This window comes from Oryctolagus cuniculus, chromosome 6 (assembly GCF_051225735.1).
Source record: "Oryctolagus cuniculus isolate XC-2025 breed Fujian yellow rabbit chromosome 6, ASM5122573v1, whole genome shotgun sequence".
Lineage (NCBI taxonomy): Eukaryota > Metazoa > Chordata > Mammalia > Lagomorpha > Leporidae > Oryctolagus > Oryctolagus cuniculus.
This window is the reverse complement of record NC_142872.1, coordinates 28,428,332-28,443,001: the sequence shown is the minus strand read 5'-3', so window position 1 is coordinate 28,443,001 and position 14,670 is coordinate 28,428,332. Positions and strand designations below refer to the sequence as shown.

The window sequence follows — 14,670 nt, the reverse complement described above, 5'->3', positions numbered from 1 at the left end:
AATAGTCTACTTTGTCAGATACCATGTGAAGTCCTATATAACATACCAATTATTATTTTTTAATCTTTTTAAAAATATTGTATGTACTTACTTAAGAGGTAGAGTTACAGATAGAGAGAGGGAAAGACAGAGAGAAAGGTCTTCTATCCGCTGGTTCACTCCCCAAACATCCGCAACAGCTGGAGCTGGGCCAATCCGAAGCCAGGAGCCAGGAGTTTCTTCCCAGTCTCCCACACCAGTGCAGGGGCCCAAGGACTTGGGCCATCTTCTAATGATTTCCCTGGCCATGGCAGAGAGCTGGATTGGAAGAGGAGCAAATGGGACTAGAAACAGTGCCCATATGGGATGCTGGTGCCGCAGGTGGGAGCTTAGTCCACTGTGCCACTACGCCACAATGCTGGCCCCAATAATTATTTTTTTGAATATTCAGAATTCCACTTTTAGCATAAAAATCAGTATAAGGAGTAGGTTTTGTTGTACAGTAAGTTTAGCAACTGCTTGGGATTCCCACACTGTATGTCATAGTGCCTGGTTTAAGTCCTGGTTATTCCACTTTTTTTTTTTAAGATTCATTTTATTCATATATTTAAAAGGCAGAGTTACAGACAGAGATAAAAAGAGACAGAGTGAGATCTTCCATCCACTGGTTCACTCCCCAAATAGCCACCAACGACTGGGGCTGGGCCAGAAGTTCAGGAGCCAGGAACTTCTCAGGGTCTCCCATTTGGGTTTAGGGGTCCAAGAACTTAGGCCATCTTCTGCTGCTTTTCCAGGAGTGTTAGCAGAGAGCTGGATTGGAAGTGGAGCAGCTGGGACTCCAACCGACATCCATTCGGGATGCTGCTGCTGCAGGCGTGACTTAACCTGCTCTGCCGAAGTGCCAGGACCTACTCCACTTCTTATCCAGCTTTCTGCCAGTGCATCCTAGGAGGCAGCAGGCTCAAGTCCCCGGGTTCCTGCTACCCATGTGCGAGACCTGTAATGGAGTTCCAGGCTCCTGGCTCGGCCCTGGATATTGCAGGCATTTGGAGAGTGAGCCAGAGGATGGATCTTTCTTTTCCTCTCTTTCTCACTCTGTTGCTCTGCCTTTCAAATGAATAAACTTAAAAAAAAAAAAAAATGCATGAGAGGTTAGTCCTCTAAAAGCATAAACTATATATGGTGAAGCTAATTCACAGTATGAACATGCTTATATAATATTGATAATGATGATATTATACTTACTACTTTGTTAGGTAGATAACAAATGTTTAGGTGTACTAGAAAATGACATGCACATCTGTCTTATGCAGAGGCGATTGCGATAATGATTTCTGCGAGGCCGTACTAAAGGTGACACTGCCAAACATCACAAGCTCCCCTGAGTCTCCTGCTCCCTGTTTCAGGAACCTGGGCCACACTATTTCTAGAGAGACCCAGAACCTGCATGTGCCTTACTTTGTGGATAAAAACTTCGACAAGGCCTACAGAGGAGCTTCTCTGCGCGACCTGGAGAAGGCGATAGAGAAAGATTACATTGATTACATCCAGACGAGCTGCTGGAAGGAGAAACAACAAAGTAAGATGCTGTCAAGAGGGCTTTTGCTGGAGGCCATGATTCCTGGCCGAGGCAGCGGCAGCCTCCTGATCCCTCCCTCTCCAGGTTTCAGTTTATGTGAACAGAGAGGGGGCAGAGGCCCAGTCAGGATAAACAAGGTGGGGATTTTATTGATAGGATACAGGTGACGGGGTGTGGAAGCCCTGGGAACTTTGGCCGGGCTCGGCAGCTGTCTTCCTTTGGTGTCGGCCTCTGCTCACCTGCCCCTCTGTGCTTCCTCAGACTCAGGTTTCACCATGGCATCCTGGGGCTGCTGCCCCCCTTGTTGCTCTCCTCGACTCCCCAGCCCCACCACTTAGGGTCCCCTTTCAACACCCAGGTTTCCCCTGGGACTTCTCAGAGCTATCCGGTTTGGTCCCGTTTCCAAGTTCCACATTCCCTAGAGGGAAATCTCATTGCGCCAGCCTAGGGTTTTCTAGTCAAACCAAATGTTTAGAAATCACTGGCATTGAATCGGGTGCCCCCCGCCCTCACCTCCAGCTGACTGTGAACACACACAACAAAGTGACCTCCAGGGCTCCTTCAGCAGGGGTGAGCAGGCCTTCCACTCTGTTCCCTCTATGGAGACAGTGGGGTGACAGTGTTTGCCACTTGGCTTACAGCTCCAGTTGTCTCTAGGGAGTGCTGGCAGCAGGGAAGGCCCTGGCTCTCAGCCAGCAGCTTCACTTTGTATCTCCCTTGAATTACATACATACACACACACACACACACACACACACACACACACACTGTTAGTAACTGCATCTTGTCAGACATGGATTTGTTTAACTTTTAAAAAATAAACTCCAGCTCATCTTTTAAAGCTTCTTACTGGGTATCACTTAACATCTCCCAGTGTCTGATAAAATTAGCTCTGTGGTCACAGTGCTGCTAAGCCTTCACTGACCATTCGAATACTCCTGACCCCACCCCCAGGCTAATCCCTCCTGTCCCTGTGCCCCTGCACTCTTAAAGCACTTTGTTCGTTTTGCTTATATAGTCCTGATCCCACAGTACCCGTGGCAGGTGCATGCCAGTCTCCCCTGTGGGGCTGAGGCCTCCTTGAGGACAAGACCATGTCTTACTGTGTTCCAGGCCCCTGGCACAGTCCTTGTTTCAGAACAGGTGCTCAACAAATGTATTTAGACATTTCCAGGCCTGGAAAACAATGAAATGCTGAGGCCTTTGAATAACAGAGCAGAGCTAGTGCTCTAACCTTAACCCGTGGGGACCTTGTTCCTGCCTCCAATTCCTGTAGGGCAGAGCCCGGTGGCATCCCATGGTGCATTAGGGGTTGGTAGGCTGACGCTGGGATACAAGGGGGAACTAAACAGGAGGAGGGAATTTTCTCCTTTAAGTAAAAAAAAAAGGGGGGGGGGTCAGGATGGACCCTCCCCCATTGTTAACTAAGTTTGACAAGGTTCAAGAGTCAGGAGAGAATTCTGGAGCAAGATCAAAGACTTAAGCCAAAAAGACAGCATATATATGGATCCAAACTGGGTGGGCACTATTGGGTTTGTCCTAAGAGTCTCTAAATGCCCTGGGCCCTGGGAGGGTTTTGAATTTGTTGCTTCTGCAAGAACTGATGCAAATCTGCATGTCACATTCTTCAGACACATACACGTGCCCCCAGCCCACATCCTTGTCTGGCAGTAAAGCTGGAACTGTAGAGCCTGCAATAAGGACTGCACCAAAGGTGGCATCTAAGCTTCAGGCCTGGCTTCCCAGCTGGCCCTGCAGGTACTAATGAAAATCCAGTGAGTCAGCATGATTTGCAAACCCACAAGTTCCAAAGAGGGGTTATCTGCACACACCCCTTAAAAAGTCTATTTCTGGCATCTTAGTCCAGTGGCGGTGTGGAGCCTCCACAGCCCAGATGCCATCTGAGAACAAGCAGCCTCTGCTCTCCAACTCCAGCAGCAAGTGCCGCCAACAAGGTTAAATTTAGCACTTGAAAGTTGTAAAAATAAACCGCTTGAGAACAAAGTTCACTCTTGGCAAAATACCAGATGGAAACTTTTTATCAAAGTTAGACATTGTCTTTTTAAAATCTTTTATTTCTTTACTCTTAGAATGCTTAATCTGAGTGAATTTTTATGAGTAACCCTTTGCTGTGAACACTAATTGCCCTGTTTACCTCTTCTTAGCTGCATCTAGGTAATAACCCTGATGCCAGGAAAGCAGCCAGGCCCCTAGGCTGGGCCGGACAAAAGTTAACAGGCAGCAACTACTTCCTGGCCTGAGCGGGCTGCGCTGCCCTGAGATCCTGGCCCTTACCGGTTGATGCGCACTTCTTTGTATGCCCTCGAGCAGTGTAACTGAGTGGGTAGAAGCTTAGGCTTTGGGATGGGGCTGGAATTGACTTCCTCCTGGAGTGGTTGTGTGGATTATAGGAGACAGGATGTGTGGAACTCACAGTGTCTGGCATGGTCTACACCTGATTGCTGAGGGAGGCCAGGCTTAGTGTGGCTCTGCCCTGGACCGCATGCAGCACCTTGTCACGGAGCTGGATCAGGAGGGGAGTTGGGGTCTGTTGGGGTCTCCCCGCTGTTGGGATTCTGATCTGGGCTTTTGTACAGAGCGTTCTGCGGAGAGGCGCTGGGACTTGTTTCCCTTGGCAATCGTAGTTTACCTTGAAGCCTCCATATTCTGCCCGCTCGTTATGCTGGCATTCAGGGCAAGGGGAACATTCTGCCAAGAAGAAAAGGTGTCCTCTTGATCCTGCCCCTCCCCAAAATTTTGTTAGTTACCTAGCGGTTACTGAATATTAACAGGATGTGTCAAAGGTAGCATATTCTTGGAGCTGACCCTGTGCTCACTGAAGGGCAGTTTGGAGAGAAGCTTCTTTCTAAGCATGGGTGTGGGGCTTTGGGACTCAGTGCCTGAAAAACTGACGTTGTGCAAGGTCCTTGTGTGGAGCGGGGTCTCTGGCCTGGTTTCAGCAAGCTTTATGAAAAGCAACGTGCCGTTCTGGGAGAAGCATTCACACGTGGGCAATTGGTTATCTTCCATCAGCTTGGTGCAGTGGTCTGCATGGAGACAGCAGGGAGAGTCACCAGTCCTTAATGTTTTTTGGAAGATGCTTCCAGGGAGTGAGGCATTTAGAAAAGGTCAGTGATCAGAAAAACCTATGGAAATGATTTCAAGAGAGGCAAAGCCACAGAACCTGTCCCAGCTACTGGTGTCGCTGTGACCCCAGAGGGCCAGGCATGGAGGGCTCTTGTGGAAGCCTCTTGTAGCACTCTCTTATCATGCCAGTGAAGCCGGAGAAGTGGAGTCACTGCCCAGCCCTGGGCAGGACGTGGGAGCAGAGAGCTTTCATTTGGGTGCGCCACAGAGCCCATCACCTGCAAGAGTGACTGTGCCAAGGCAAGCTCTGACCGGCAGGCACGGCAGGCCCTCTCGCCAGGGGGTGCAGCACATTGTCCTGGAGCCAGGGAGACCTGCTGCTCACTAAGCAACTGCTGGGCTAATGCCCAGGCTTCGCAGCCCACCGTAAAGGGAGGGTTGCCACACACATCCGCCCCTCACCCTGGAGTCCTGTTCTTGATCTGCACTCTGCGCCCTATTTGTAAATAGAAGCATTGTGAGCATTGTGAGCTGAAATGCCAGAGGGTACTTTGTGTTGATAGAAATGGATAGCCATTGTTCCCCTGGGCTAACTATTAATTCCTGCTTCCAGGCAGTTTGCTGATTAATCAGACACCTGCCTCTTTTTCCACCATGAAAAACAAAATCTTTCAGCAAGGTGATCAAGAATGGATAGGCATATTTCAAAAATAGCATTTTCACAAAGCTGGTCCCATACACAGAGTAGCTGCCTGCTGGCTGGGGCTCTGAGAATCCTCCCACGCCATCCAAGCAGTCGCCCTGTTAATTCACAGCACGCCTCTGAAGGTGCTTTTCAGGCACTTCTCCCAGAGCACAGCTCGAAAACCTTACAAAAGGATGGAAACTAGAGGCAGCCAAACCACCATCGAGTCAGGAAATGCAGCCGAGATGATATGAGTATTCTGGTAAAAATAGAACGACCTTCTCCACCATGAAGAGAAAATGAAATTCATTTAGTCAAGGAGACAAAGGTCACCAGATCTGGATGATTTCACTTTTCAAAGAGCCCAGCTGCCTCTGGGCTTTGAGTTGGGGACCCCACAGGTGCCGAGGGAAGGAAGAAAGCCGCCAGCATCCTGGCCTTGTGTGGAAGCACAGCCACCAAGCTAGGCCATGTGTCACGTAGCATGTGTGAGCCGTGCGCCAGCAATGCAGGGGACAGACAAAGCAGCTGTCTTTGTTTCAGGTGACAGGAAGAGGCAACTGGCCTCCATTGCTCCCCCCACTGCTGTCTGGATGCCGTCGGTAAGAAGGCTGTGAAACCGTCTCCTCTTACTGCACACATGCAGCTTTCCCAAGCTTGCCACCAAATGCTTGGTTGATAAGAACTATGTCCAGCACGCTGATAGCAGAGCGCAGACGCTGGGACAGCAGGATCACAGGCGGCCTTTCATCCTCAGCCCTGGCAAAGTGCCCAGTACATGTTTCTTGACTAAATGAGTAAACGTTTCTTATATTAATTGAAAGAAAAAGCACTAAAGAAAGTAAAAGGAGCTTTGATTCCAGAAGTATGGGGATGCAACAAAGGAGCTCAAGTCTCTTAGTAAGTGGGTTCCCTCTTCTGTGTTTCAGAGTCGGAGCTGACGAACTTGGCGGGATTATACAGAGATGAACGACTGAAACAGAAAGCAGAGTCGCTGAAACTTGAAAACTGTGAAAAACTTTCCAAACTTATCGGCCTACGCAGAGGAGGCTGAGAAGATGATGCGCTTACGCAGGGCTGGGGTTTTGTTACTTGTTACCATTTATGTTCCTAATCCCATTTTATAATACAAAATTAGGAAATGGTGAACAGTTTACTATTAGCTAACTTTGTTGGGCAGAGTTGCAGGAGCTTCAGCCTAGAGCCAGATGTGTCACCACAGAACCCTTCCTGGCATTGGCTCCGGGCCCAAGGAATGGTTTGGCCAGGTTAAACCAATGGCCAAGCATTCGATTCAGTCCCCCTGCTCTGTGAGTGCAGCTCAGGGCTTCCCAGAGCAGAGCCATATGGTCTTTGTTTAAAATAAGTTTACTGAGGTCTCAGAACCCAGGCTTTCCTAGGCTTGGCCCAAGCCACTTACTAGGAGTCACTGACAACGTCTACCAAGCATTATTCCTTTCCCTTCATCAAAGTCATTCTGTCCCCCAGTCCAGCCTTCCCAACTGCTTCCTCCTCAAGTCGGTTTTCTAAGGGGAACATGGAGAAACTTCTACAGCCAGTAGTTTCTCCTGTCCCAACATCTGCTCACTTAGTACCATTAACAAACTGCGGGTTTGAGGTTCTTTTAGATCCTCACCCTCTCTCTGGCAGAAGCTCTAGAAATGAAAAACTATTGAGCTGTGAAACAGTGCAATGGACAGTGCCGCAACAGGAGGCGGGGCTGTGGGTGAGGGTGAAAGGTGAGACCGCCTCTCAGTTCCTCAGTGCAGGTTGCCCAGGCCATGGTAGAATGTTCTGTTTTGTCATTCCCTTTGATCTCATCATGTGGTGTCGTCACCCTTGAGCTGCACCTCTACACCCCCCCAGAGGTAACAGTGTTGTTACCAGCCAGCCAGGCTGCTTGCTGAAGCCTAGCGAGAGGCAGACACACAGAGGCATCTGCGGCTGTGGGGTCCACCATGACCCAGCAATCATCTTGTGCTCTTTAGTTCATAACTGGAGTTGCTGTTTGTTCATTTAGTATTTACAGCTCTGTGAGGTTGATGCGTTATCTCCGTGTTCATGAACGAGAACATGGGCCCAGAAAGGAAGAATGGCTGACCTGTGTAGTGGCAGAACTGGATTGTAGTCTGGTTACTAGATGGAGACTGTGTAAGATCGTCCTCCTTTCCCAGGTGATTCTAGCGGACTGGCCAAGCAGCATCTCCCAGGGATGCCTCTGTCCCCTGGCCTGCTCCGCACCCTTGCTGTGGCAGCCCTCTGTCCCTCAGGAAAATGTCCCTGCTGGCCTTTAGGAAGCAGCACTCTGTACACAAGAGCAGCGCTTCCTCGGGGACAGGCAGCTCTTCCCACTGCTGAGCCGTGTGACTCCGGCCTCCCTGCAGGTCTGGGCTGCCCACAGCGTGCTGCATCTCTGAACACGGAAGGATCAGGAATGGCCATGGTTGACACTCCATGTTGTCGTCAGGTTGGGAGACAAGTTCCTGCTGGAGGAAGAGTCTACATGAAAATTGACTCCCAAAGGAGAGTTCCTCCTTTTGGATGCATAGCTGTGGTTTAGACCACAGCGTCTAGCTTCATTCAACACGTGGGTATTGCACAGGGGCCGCCTGGCTTCACAGGGCCTCCCTGACACTCTCTCTAGGTGACAGGGAATTTGCACTTTAAAATGTGTCCATGGGTCACACAGGCTCATGGAAGGTTGTTTCCTACACAACAGAAGTCAAAACTGTCCTCTAACCAGCCCCAGCCTCTGCTACAGGATGGGCCGTCATCAAACTGGACAGGTTGGGAGATCCTACTCTAGATGCCCATGAATGGGGAAGTCACACCTTTTTGCATTCCTGGCAGCGATGTGTTGTAATTAGGTGTGACAACACTAAACAGAGGTGATACTAATTCCATTCAATGTCATAGAGTTGTCTGTTTTTATGGCACTAATGGTACTGTTATCTATCACCCACAGTTTTTCTCAAGTGAACTGTATTTGCTTTTGGTTAAAGGGTAGTTTAATCTATTTGGTACTATCCAGAACATTGCTTCACGTCCTTGGTTTTGTTTTAGATGCACTGTCCACATGGTGGTAAAATCAACTTTTGCCTCCTACTTCCATCCTTTGAAAGGTGTCCTGCAGTAGATAACTTCTTTAGGGAAGGCTTATTCTTGCGGTTGGAACTTGGCCATAGCTGTAGACTGTTCCTTTGAGCATGACTGCAGATCGGAGTTGTGTGATGGGAGCAGGCTAAGAAATAGGGCCTGAAGCCCGAGCAGAAACCGAAGTTGCTCTCCGCACCACATGAGCAAGCGCACAGAGAGGAGGATGGAGTCCCTCTCCTCATGGAGAACTCTGCGGTGTGAGGCAACCCGGGTCCCAGGACAGCAACTCTGCAGTGCCTCTGCTGAAGCCTGGAGGTGTCCGGGCTTTCTTGATCAGCTCCCGACCTCACGACTTGGGAGAAGTGACCAGTAAGAAAGTGTCATTGCCATGCTTCCTGTTGGAGACTTAAGAATTACGGCAAACTCCCAACGCACTGGAACATGGGAGGCAGCAGCCTGGCCACACTATGTGCTACCCTCGTTTTCCTCCCCACACTCAGGACTGGCTTTGTGAGGAGGCACACTGCTGGGATTCCAGCAGGTTTCTGTTACACCCGACCACGTGTGCAAGTTTCTTTTCTCTGCATGCACTTCTCACAGGGGATAGCACTTAATTTCTATTTATTTTGGACTCATTTAAGGTATAAGCTTAGGATCCTAATATATTTATTTTTGGAAAGGGTCAAGTTACTGTACGTCTTATTTTTTTGAGCCTGCATTGTTGACTCCTTGTGCAGTGACCACCAAGGAACTATATACCCACATGCTAGATGTGGGTCCCATTATTTACATTGCATCAGTATTGAAAATTAAAGATGTGAATGTTCTGTGACCAGAGTCAGGGATGACACTGATGGTGGCATAAGAATCCCAAAAACTCTGGTCCCCTGACCCATTGCATTCTGGATTGAGTGTATTTTAGCAAAGAAAAACATTAAATGATTTTATAGAAAAAGAATGGCTTTCCTGTTTTCCTGTGTTCCTTCACCTTTGTGGCATCCTGGGGCACCACACGTCCTTGACTCCCTTGAAACCACGTCTTTCTAGCAAGGCAGTTGTACTCTGCTCTGCTCTTCCCTCATCTATCAGTGGAGTTATTTGTGTTTGCAATCATTTGCATTTGTAGATAGCACTAGTAGCATTACCAATGCCATAATTTCCATCAAATAACAGCCGCCACAGCATATCATAGTCGAGCCACAGATCAGACCTGCGCTTAGCATCAGAAAATCAGGTGTCATCCCATTTCCTTGCTGGCTTTGTTCCTCATGGCCCATATTTAGGAAAGTCTTGACTTAAAAATCTAATACATGGGGCTGGGAGGCAGGTATATACATACATAATTTACATGACCCCAACTGGTCATGATACCTTGCATTTCATTTGGAGAAAAAGGTGGCATGAGATTGCATTCACCAAATATTGATAACTTACTATGTCCAGGCGGGCTGAGCTTTTGGGATAGGGCCCATGGAACAGGTGAGACTCTGGAGTAGACATCCAGTAGGGAAGCTAGGCTTTAGACAATGCGCCCCAGTGAAGCTGAGATCCTGCAAATCCCTACCAAAGGGAAGGCATCCTGAGGGGAGTGGAAGCAATCTGATGGAGACTTGTAATGCAATCACAGGCCGGCGCCGCGGCTCATTAGGCTAATCCTCCGCCTTGCGGCGCCGGCACACCGGGTTCTAGTCCCGGTCGGGGCGCCGGATTCTGTCCCGGTTGCCCCTCTTCCAGGCCAGCTCTCTGCTGTGGCCCGGGAAGGCAGTGGAGGATGGCCCAGGTGCTTGGGCCCTGCACCCCATGGGAGACCAGGAGAAGCACCTGGCTCCTGCCATCGGATCAGTGTGGTACGCCAGCCGCAGCGGCCATTGAGGGGTGAACCAACGGCTAGGGAAGACCTTTCTATCTGTCTCTCTCTCTCTCTCACTGTCCACTCTGCCTGTCAAAAAAATAAATAAAAATAAAAATATAAAAAAAGAACCCTGTCTCACTCACCTGCCCCTCCCCTCTTTGCTAAGTACCTCTCAGCTATCTATCTATGAAGATATTAGGGTTTCAGCTCACACATCACATCTTCACAGAAGCTTTCCCCTTCACAGCAGCTTAGCCCAGACTAGGCCACATCGCCCTTTAAATTACTCACATTCATCTCTTTCTTAGTACTTGTCATATCTATAATATTATTTGAATGATGACATAATTTTGGATTTACTTGGGTGTTTATTTGATTATTGTCTGATTCCCTCAGTCTGGTTTTTCTGAGATGAGCCTTAAAGGGAGTGACATGCCATCTGTCATAGGATTCACTCTAGAAATGGAGCAAAATGATTTTATTACCATTAAGGTGGAGGTCTGTGATTCCTTGGCCAAAGGATACAGCAGAAATGACAATCAGGCCTGTAAACAGGCCCCAGTGTTAAGACACTGGCATCTTCCACTTCCTGTCCGTTTGAATGCTTCCACTTAAACCCAGCCACTATGCTATGAGAAAGCCCATGCATCCTATAGAGAAAAACCAAGACCTAGCTGTCGCTCCCCCTCTTCGTGGAGGAACAATACTAAGCCCTGCCTAGGCTTCCTATCCGAGTCACGGCACCATTATGTCGCTCCCCCTCTTCATGGAGGAACGACACAGGACCCTGCGCTGTTCTTTTCGTCTGCTCGGCCCTCCCCGGGTTTGCTGCTGGTTCTTCCCGGGTTGGCTACTATCCCTTCCACCTCCGTGGAAGGGCAGTTCCCCCTGGCCACATTCCCCACTTCCGCAGGGGAGCGGCACACCGCCGGCCGGCTTTCTCGGGGGCTGCACGGGTGTTCCTTCAGCTAGATGTTCCCCTTAGGTGTTCCCCATAGATGTTCCTGGTGCATGCCGTCTCTCTCCTCCTTTATAGTCCTCCTCTGCCAATCCCAACTCGGCTGCCCACACGCCGAGTACGCTGCTCTCCAATCAGGAGCAAGTCCTACAGTTTATTGGTTGAACTGGAGGCAGCTGTGCGGAAGCTGTTTACTTCTCTCCCAGTGCCATATTGTGGGAGAGCAGATGCATAGAATAAGTCTTAATTCCAGTAACTCAGTCCAGTCCGGATTGCTCCCCACACCTAGCTGAGCTCCCAGCTGATGGCACGAACTTGCCAGTCATGTTTGTGAGCCATATTGAAGTAGAGCTTCTAACCCTCTGTAGAATGCTCCCTGCAGATAATACACGGAGCAGAGACGAGCCAGCGCCACAGAATCCTGCCCAACATGCGGATTCATGAGCAAAGGGGTGGCACTGCGGTGCGGCAGCTTCAGCTACCACTTGTGACGCAAGCACCCCATATGAGGGCCAGTTCACGTCCCTGCTACTCCACTTCTGACCCAGCTCTCTGCTAATGCTCCTGGGAAGGCAGCAGAAGATGGCCCAAGTACTTGGGCCCCTGTCGCCTCTATGGGAGACTTGGGAGAAGCTACCGGCTCCTGGCTTTGGCCTGGCCAGCCCCAGTCATTGCAGTCATTTGGGAGAGTGAACCAGTGGATGGAAGGTCTCTCTCTCTCTCTCTCTCTCTCTGTATATGTAACTCTGTCTTTCAAATAAATTAATCTTTTTTTTTTAATTGTGGGTGGCTTGTTATACAACCAATAGATAACCACATCAACTAGGATGACACACTTGTGCAGGAAGACAGCCCTTCCTGGGCAGGACCACAGACCACTTTGTGATGTCATGTTATCCTAAGGTTCACTGAGGACATGTGGACATCATGAGTAGGAGTCTGTGGTGGGCCCCAATCAGAGAGACCTCCGTCATGTTGATGCTGGCATGCAGGTGCACATCTGGATCCAGGGATCGCTCTTGCTCCCAACCACTCATCTCCAAGGAACTAGTTCTGGAGCCTACTGGTCTCCAAGATTTTGTTTCAAACACATGAAGGGGGCCGGCGCCGCGGCTCACTAGGCTAATCCTCCGCCTAGCGGCGCCAGCACACCGGGTTCTAGTTCCGGTCGGGGCGCCGGATTCTGTCCCTGTTGCCCCTCTTCCAGGCCAGCTCTCTGCTGTGGCCAGGGAGTGCAGTGGAGGATGGCCCAGGTGCTTGGGCCCTGCACCCCATGGGAGACCAGGAAAAAGCACCTGGCTCCTGGCTCCTGCCATCAGATCAGCGCAGTGCGCCGGCCGCAGCGCGCCAGCCGCGGCGGCCATTGGAGGGTGAACCAACGGCAAAGGAAGACCTTTCTCTCTGTCTCTCTCTCTCTCACTGTCCACTCTGCCTGTCAAAAAAAAAAAAAAAAAAAAAAAAAAAAAAAAAAAACACACGAAGGAGTGCCTGATCCCACCCAGGCTGGTTAACAGTGAATGGCAGGGCTGGCACTGTGACAGAGTAGGCTAAGCTTCCCTCTGCAGCACCAGCATCCCCTGTGAGTGCCAGTTCCTGTACTGGCTGCTCCTCTGGTGATCCAGCTCCCTGCTACAGCCTGAGAAAGCAATAGAAGATTACTCAAGTCCTTGGGCCCCCCGCACCCATGTGGGAGACCCAGAAGAAGCTCCTGGGCTTCGAATCAGCCCAGCTCCCACTGTTGGCAGCCATTTGGGGAGTGAACTAGCAGATGGAAGACCTCTCTCTCTGCCTCTGCCTCTCCCTCTATCTGTAACTCTGCCTCTCAAATAAACAAAATTAAAGAGAGAGAGAGAGAGAGAGAGAGAGAGAGAGAGAGAGAGAGAGAATTAGCGAATGGCAAGCGACAGCCATCAGTACCTCCTGAAAGACCCTGGGGAAGGAACACAGCTCATTGAGAGGGCTCGGGGATCACTGCTCCAGAGGAATGTGTGGCTTTGTCCAGGCTGATTCAACATTCACGCCTGGCAGACGAGAGGGCTCCGTGCAAGGCATGCCATCTACACGGCACCCTCGTGGCCTGTAACCGCACCAATACCTCTTCTCTTTTCAAGTCCGTGAACAAAAGCAAATTACTGAGCCTGGGACTGAAAAAAACGTCTGTGCAAACAGAAAAACAACGCTTGCTTGTGAATTCCAGAAACCGGCCTTGGGAAAGCCAGCTTAAGTTGCAAAAGTAACCTGGCCCTCCATGGCCAGCGTGCCCGGAGGTTTCAGTTCATTGCAAAAGGGGACGACACAGTACTTTCCCTTTTTCCGATCCCAGCCAAATAACATTTTGCAGCTGCTTAGTGTGCCGAATATCCTACTGTTTTCTCCCCAAGATGAAGTCCAGCTGTCAAGCCGCTTCCCGAGGAATACCATTGGCATCCGAAACAGGGTTTTCAGACCCACAACCAGCTTGAGGAACTGACTCAGTAGCCCAGCCCCCTTTACCGCCTCCTTAAAACCCCCTCACTGAGGACCATAGTTCCTGCGAGTGCTAATCTGAGACCCCCTCATCAATCCATCAACAGATGAAACTCTTTTACCTTCAAACCCTATCCTTTTTATTTTAGTAGCCACTAGTCCCAGGTGGCCATTTAAAAGTAAATTGGAAATAATCACTTTTTTAAAAAGTGTAAAAAGCAATTTCTCAGTCACATGAGTCACATTTCAAGCCTGGAATAGCCACATGTGGCTTAGTGGATGCCATGTTGGACAGGGCAGCTGTGGGACATTTCTAGTACTGCATATTCTATTGAACTGAGCTGTCTCAGGTTCTTTGAGAGAGGTCAACAGGATGCCCTTGCCGCCAAGGACCTGAGATTAAAAGCAGCAACAGAAAATCCAGAACAAGGGCTGCCACTGAGACATCCGCAGGGATGGTCACATTCGCCAGGCCACACATCCAGCCCAAAAATCCCCCACAGAACTTTAGAGAGTAGCCTGGGCAGCTTACCTCAACTTTCAGCTTCGCTTCCTGGTCACTGATGACATTTCTTTTCCCCAAATTTCATTTAATAGTCATTTCCTGCTTGGTAGTACCAAATTTATCATTTTATCCATTATGCTCAACAAAAATTGCAGCACAGTATCATGGTTAAGAACATGGACTCCGGTTCAGTGCCATGGCATAGCAGGTAAAGTTGATGCCTGCAGTGCCAGAATCCCATATGGGCGCTGGCTGCTCCACTTCCAATCCAGCTTTCTGCTGTGGCCTGGGAAAGCCGTAGAAGATGACCCAAGGCTGGCGCTGCGGCTCACTAGGCTAACCCACCGCCTGCAGTGCCGGCACCCTGGGTTCTAGTCCCAGTTGGGGCACCGGATTCTGTCCTGGTTGCTCCTCTTCCAGTCCAGCTCTCTGCTATGGCAGGAGTGCAGGAGGATAGCCCAGG

General features: G+C 49.8%; 1 protein-coding gene across 2 annotated transcripts in view; it reads left to right on the top strand.

The window, feature by feature from the left end:
• DNAJC18 (DnaJ heat shock protein family (Hsp40) member C18) overlaps window positions 1-9,381 on the top strand; it is a 28,040-nt gene extending 18,659 nt beyond the window's left edge. The window contains exons 7-8 of one of the 2 annotated variants that reach the window (XM_002710248.6): window positions 1,386-1,558; window positions 6,260-9,381. In XM_002710248.6, coding sequence (XP_002710294.3) covers window positions 1,386-1,558; window positions 6,260-6,384 — 298 coding nt within the window. In that variant the 3' untranslated portion in view covers window positions 6,385-9,381. Of the gene's footprint in view, window positions 1-1,292; window positions 1,559-6,259 lie in introns of both variants that reach the window. The other variant, XM_070076192.2, reaches the window with a different exon arrangement.
• Window positions 9,382-14,670: the final 5,289 nt, after the last annotated feature.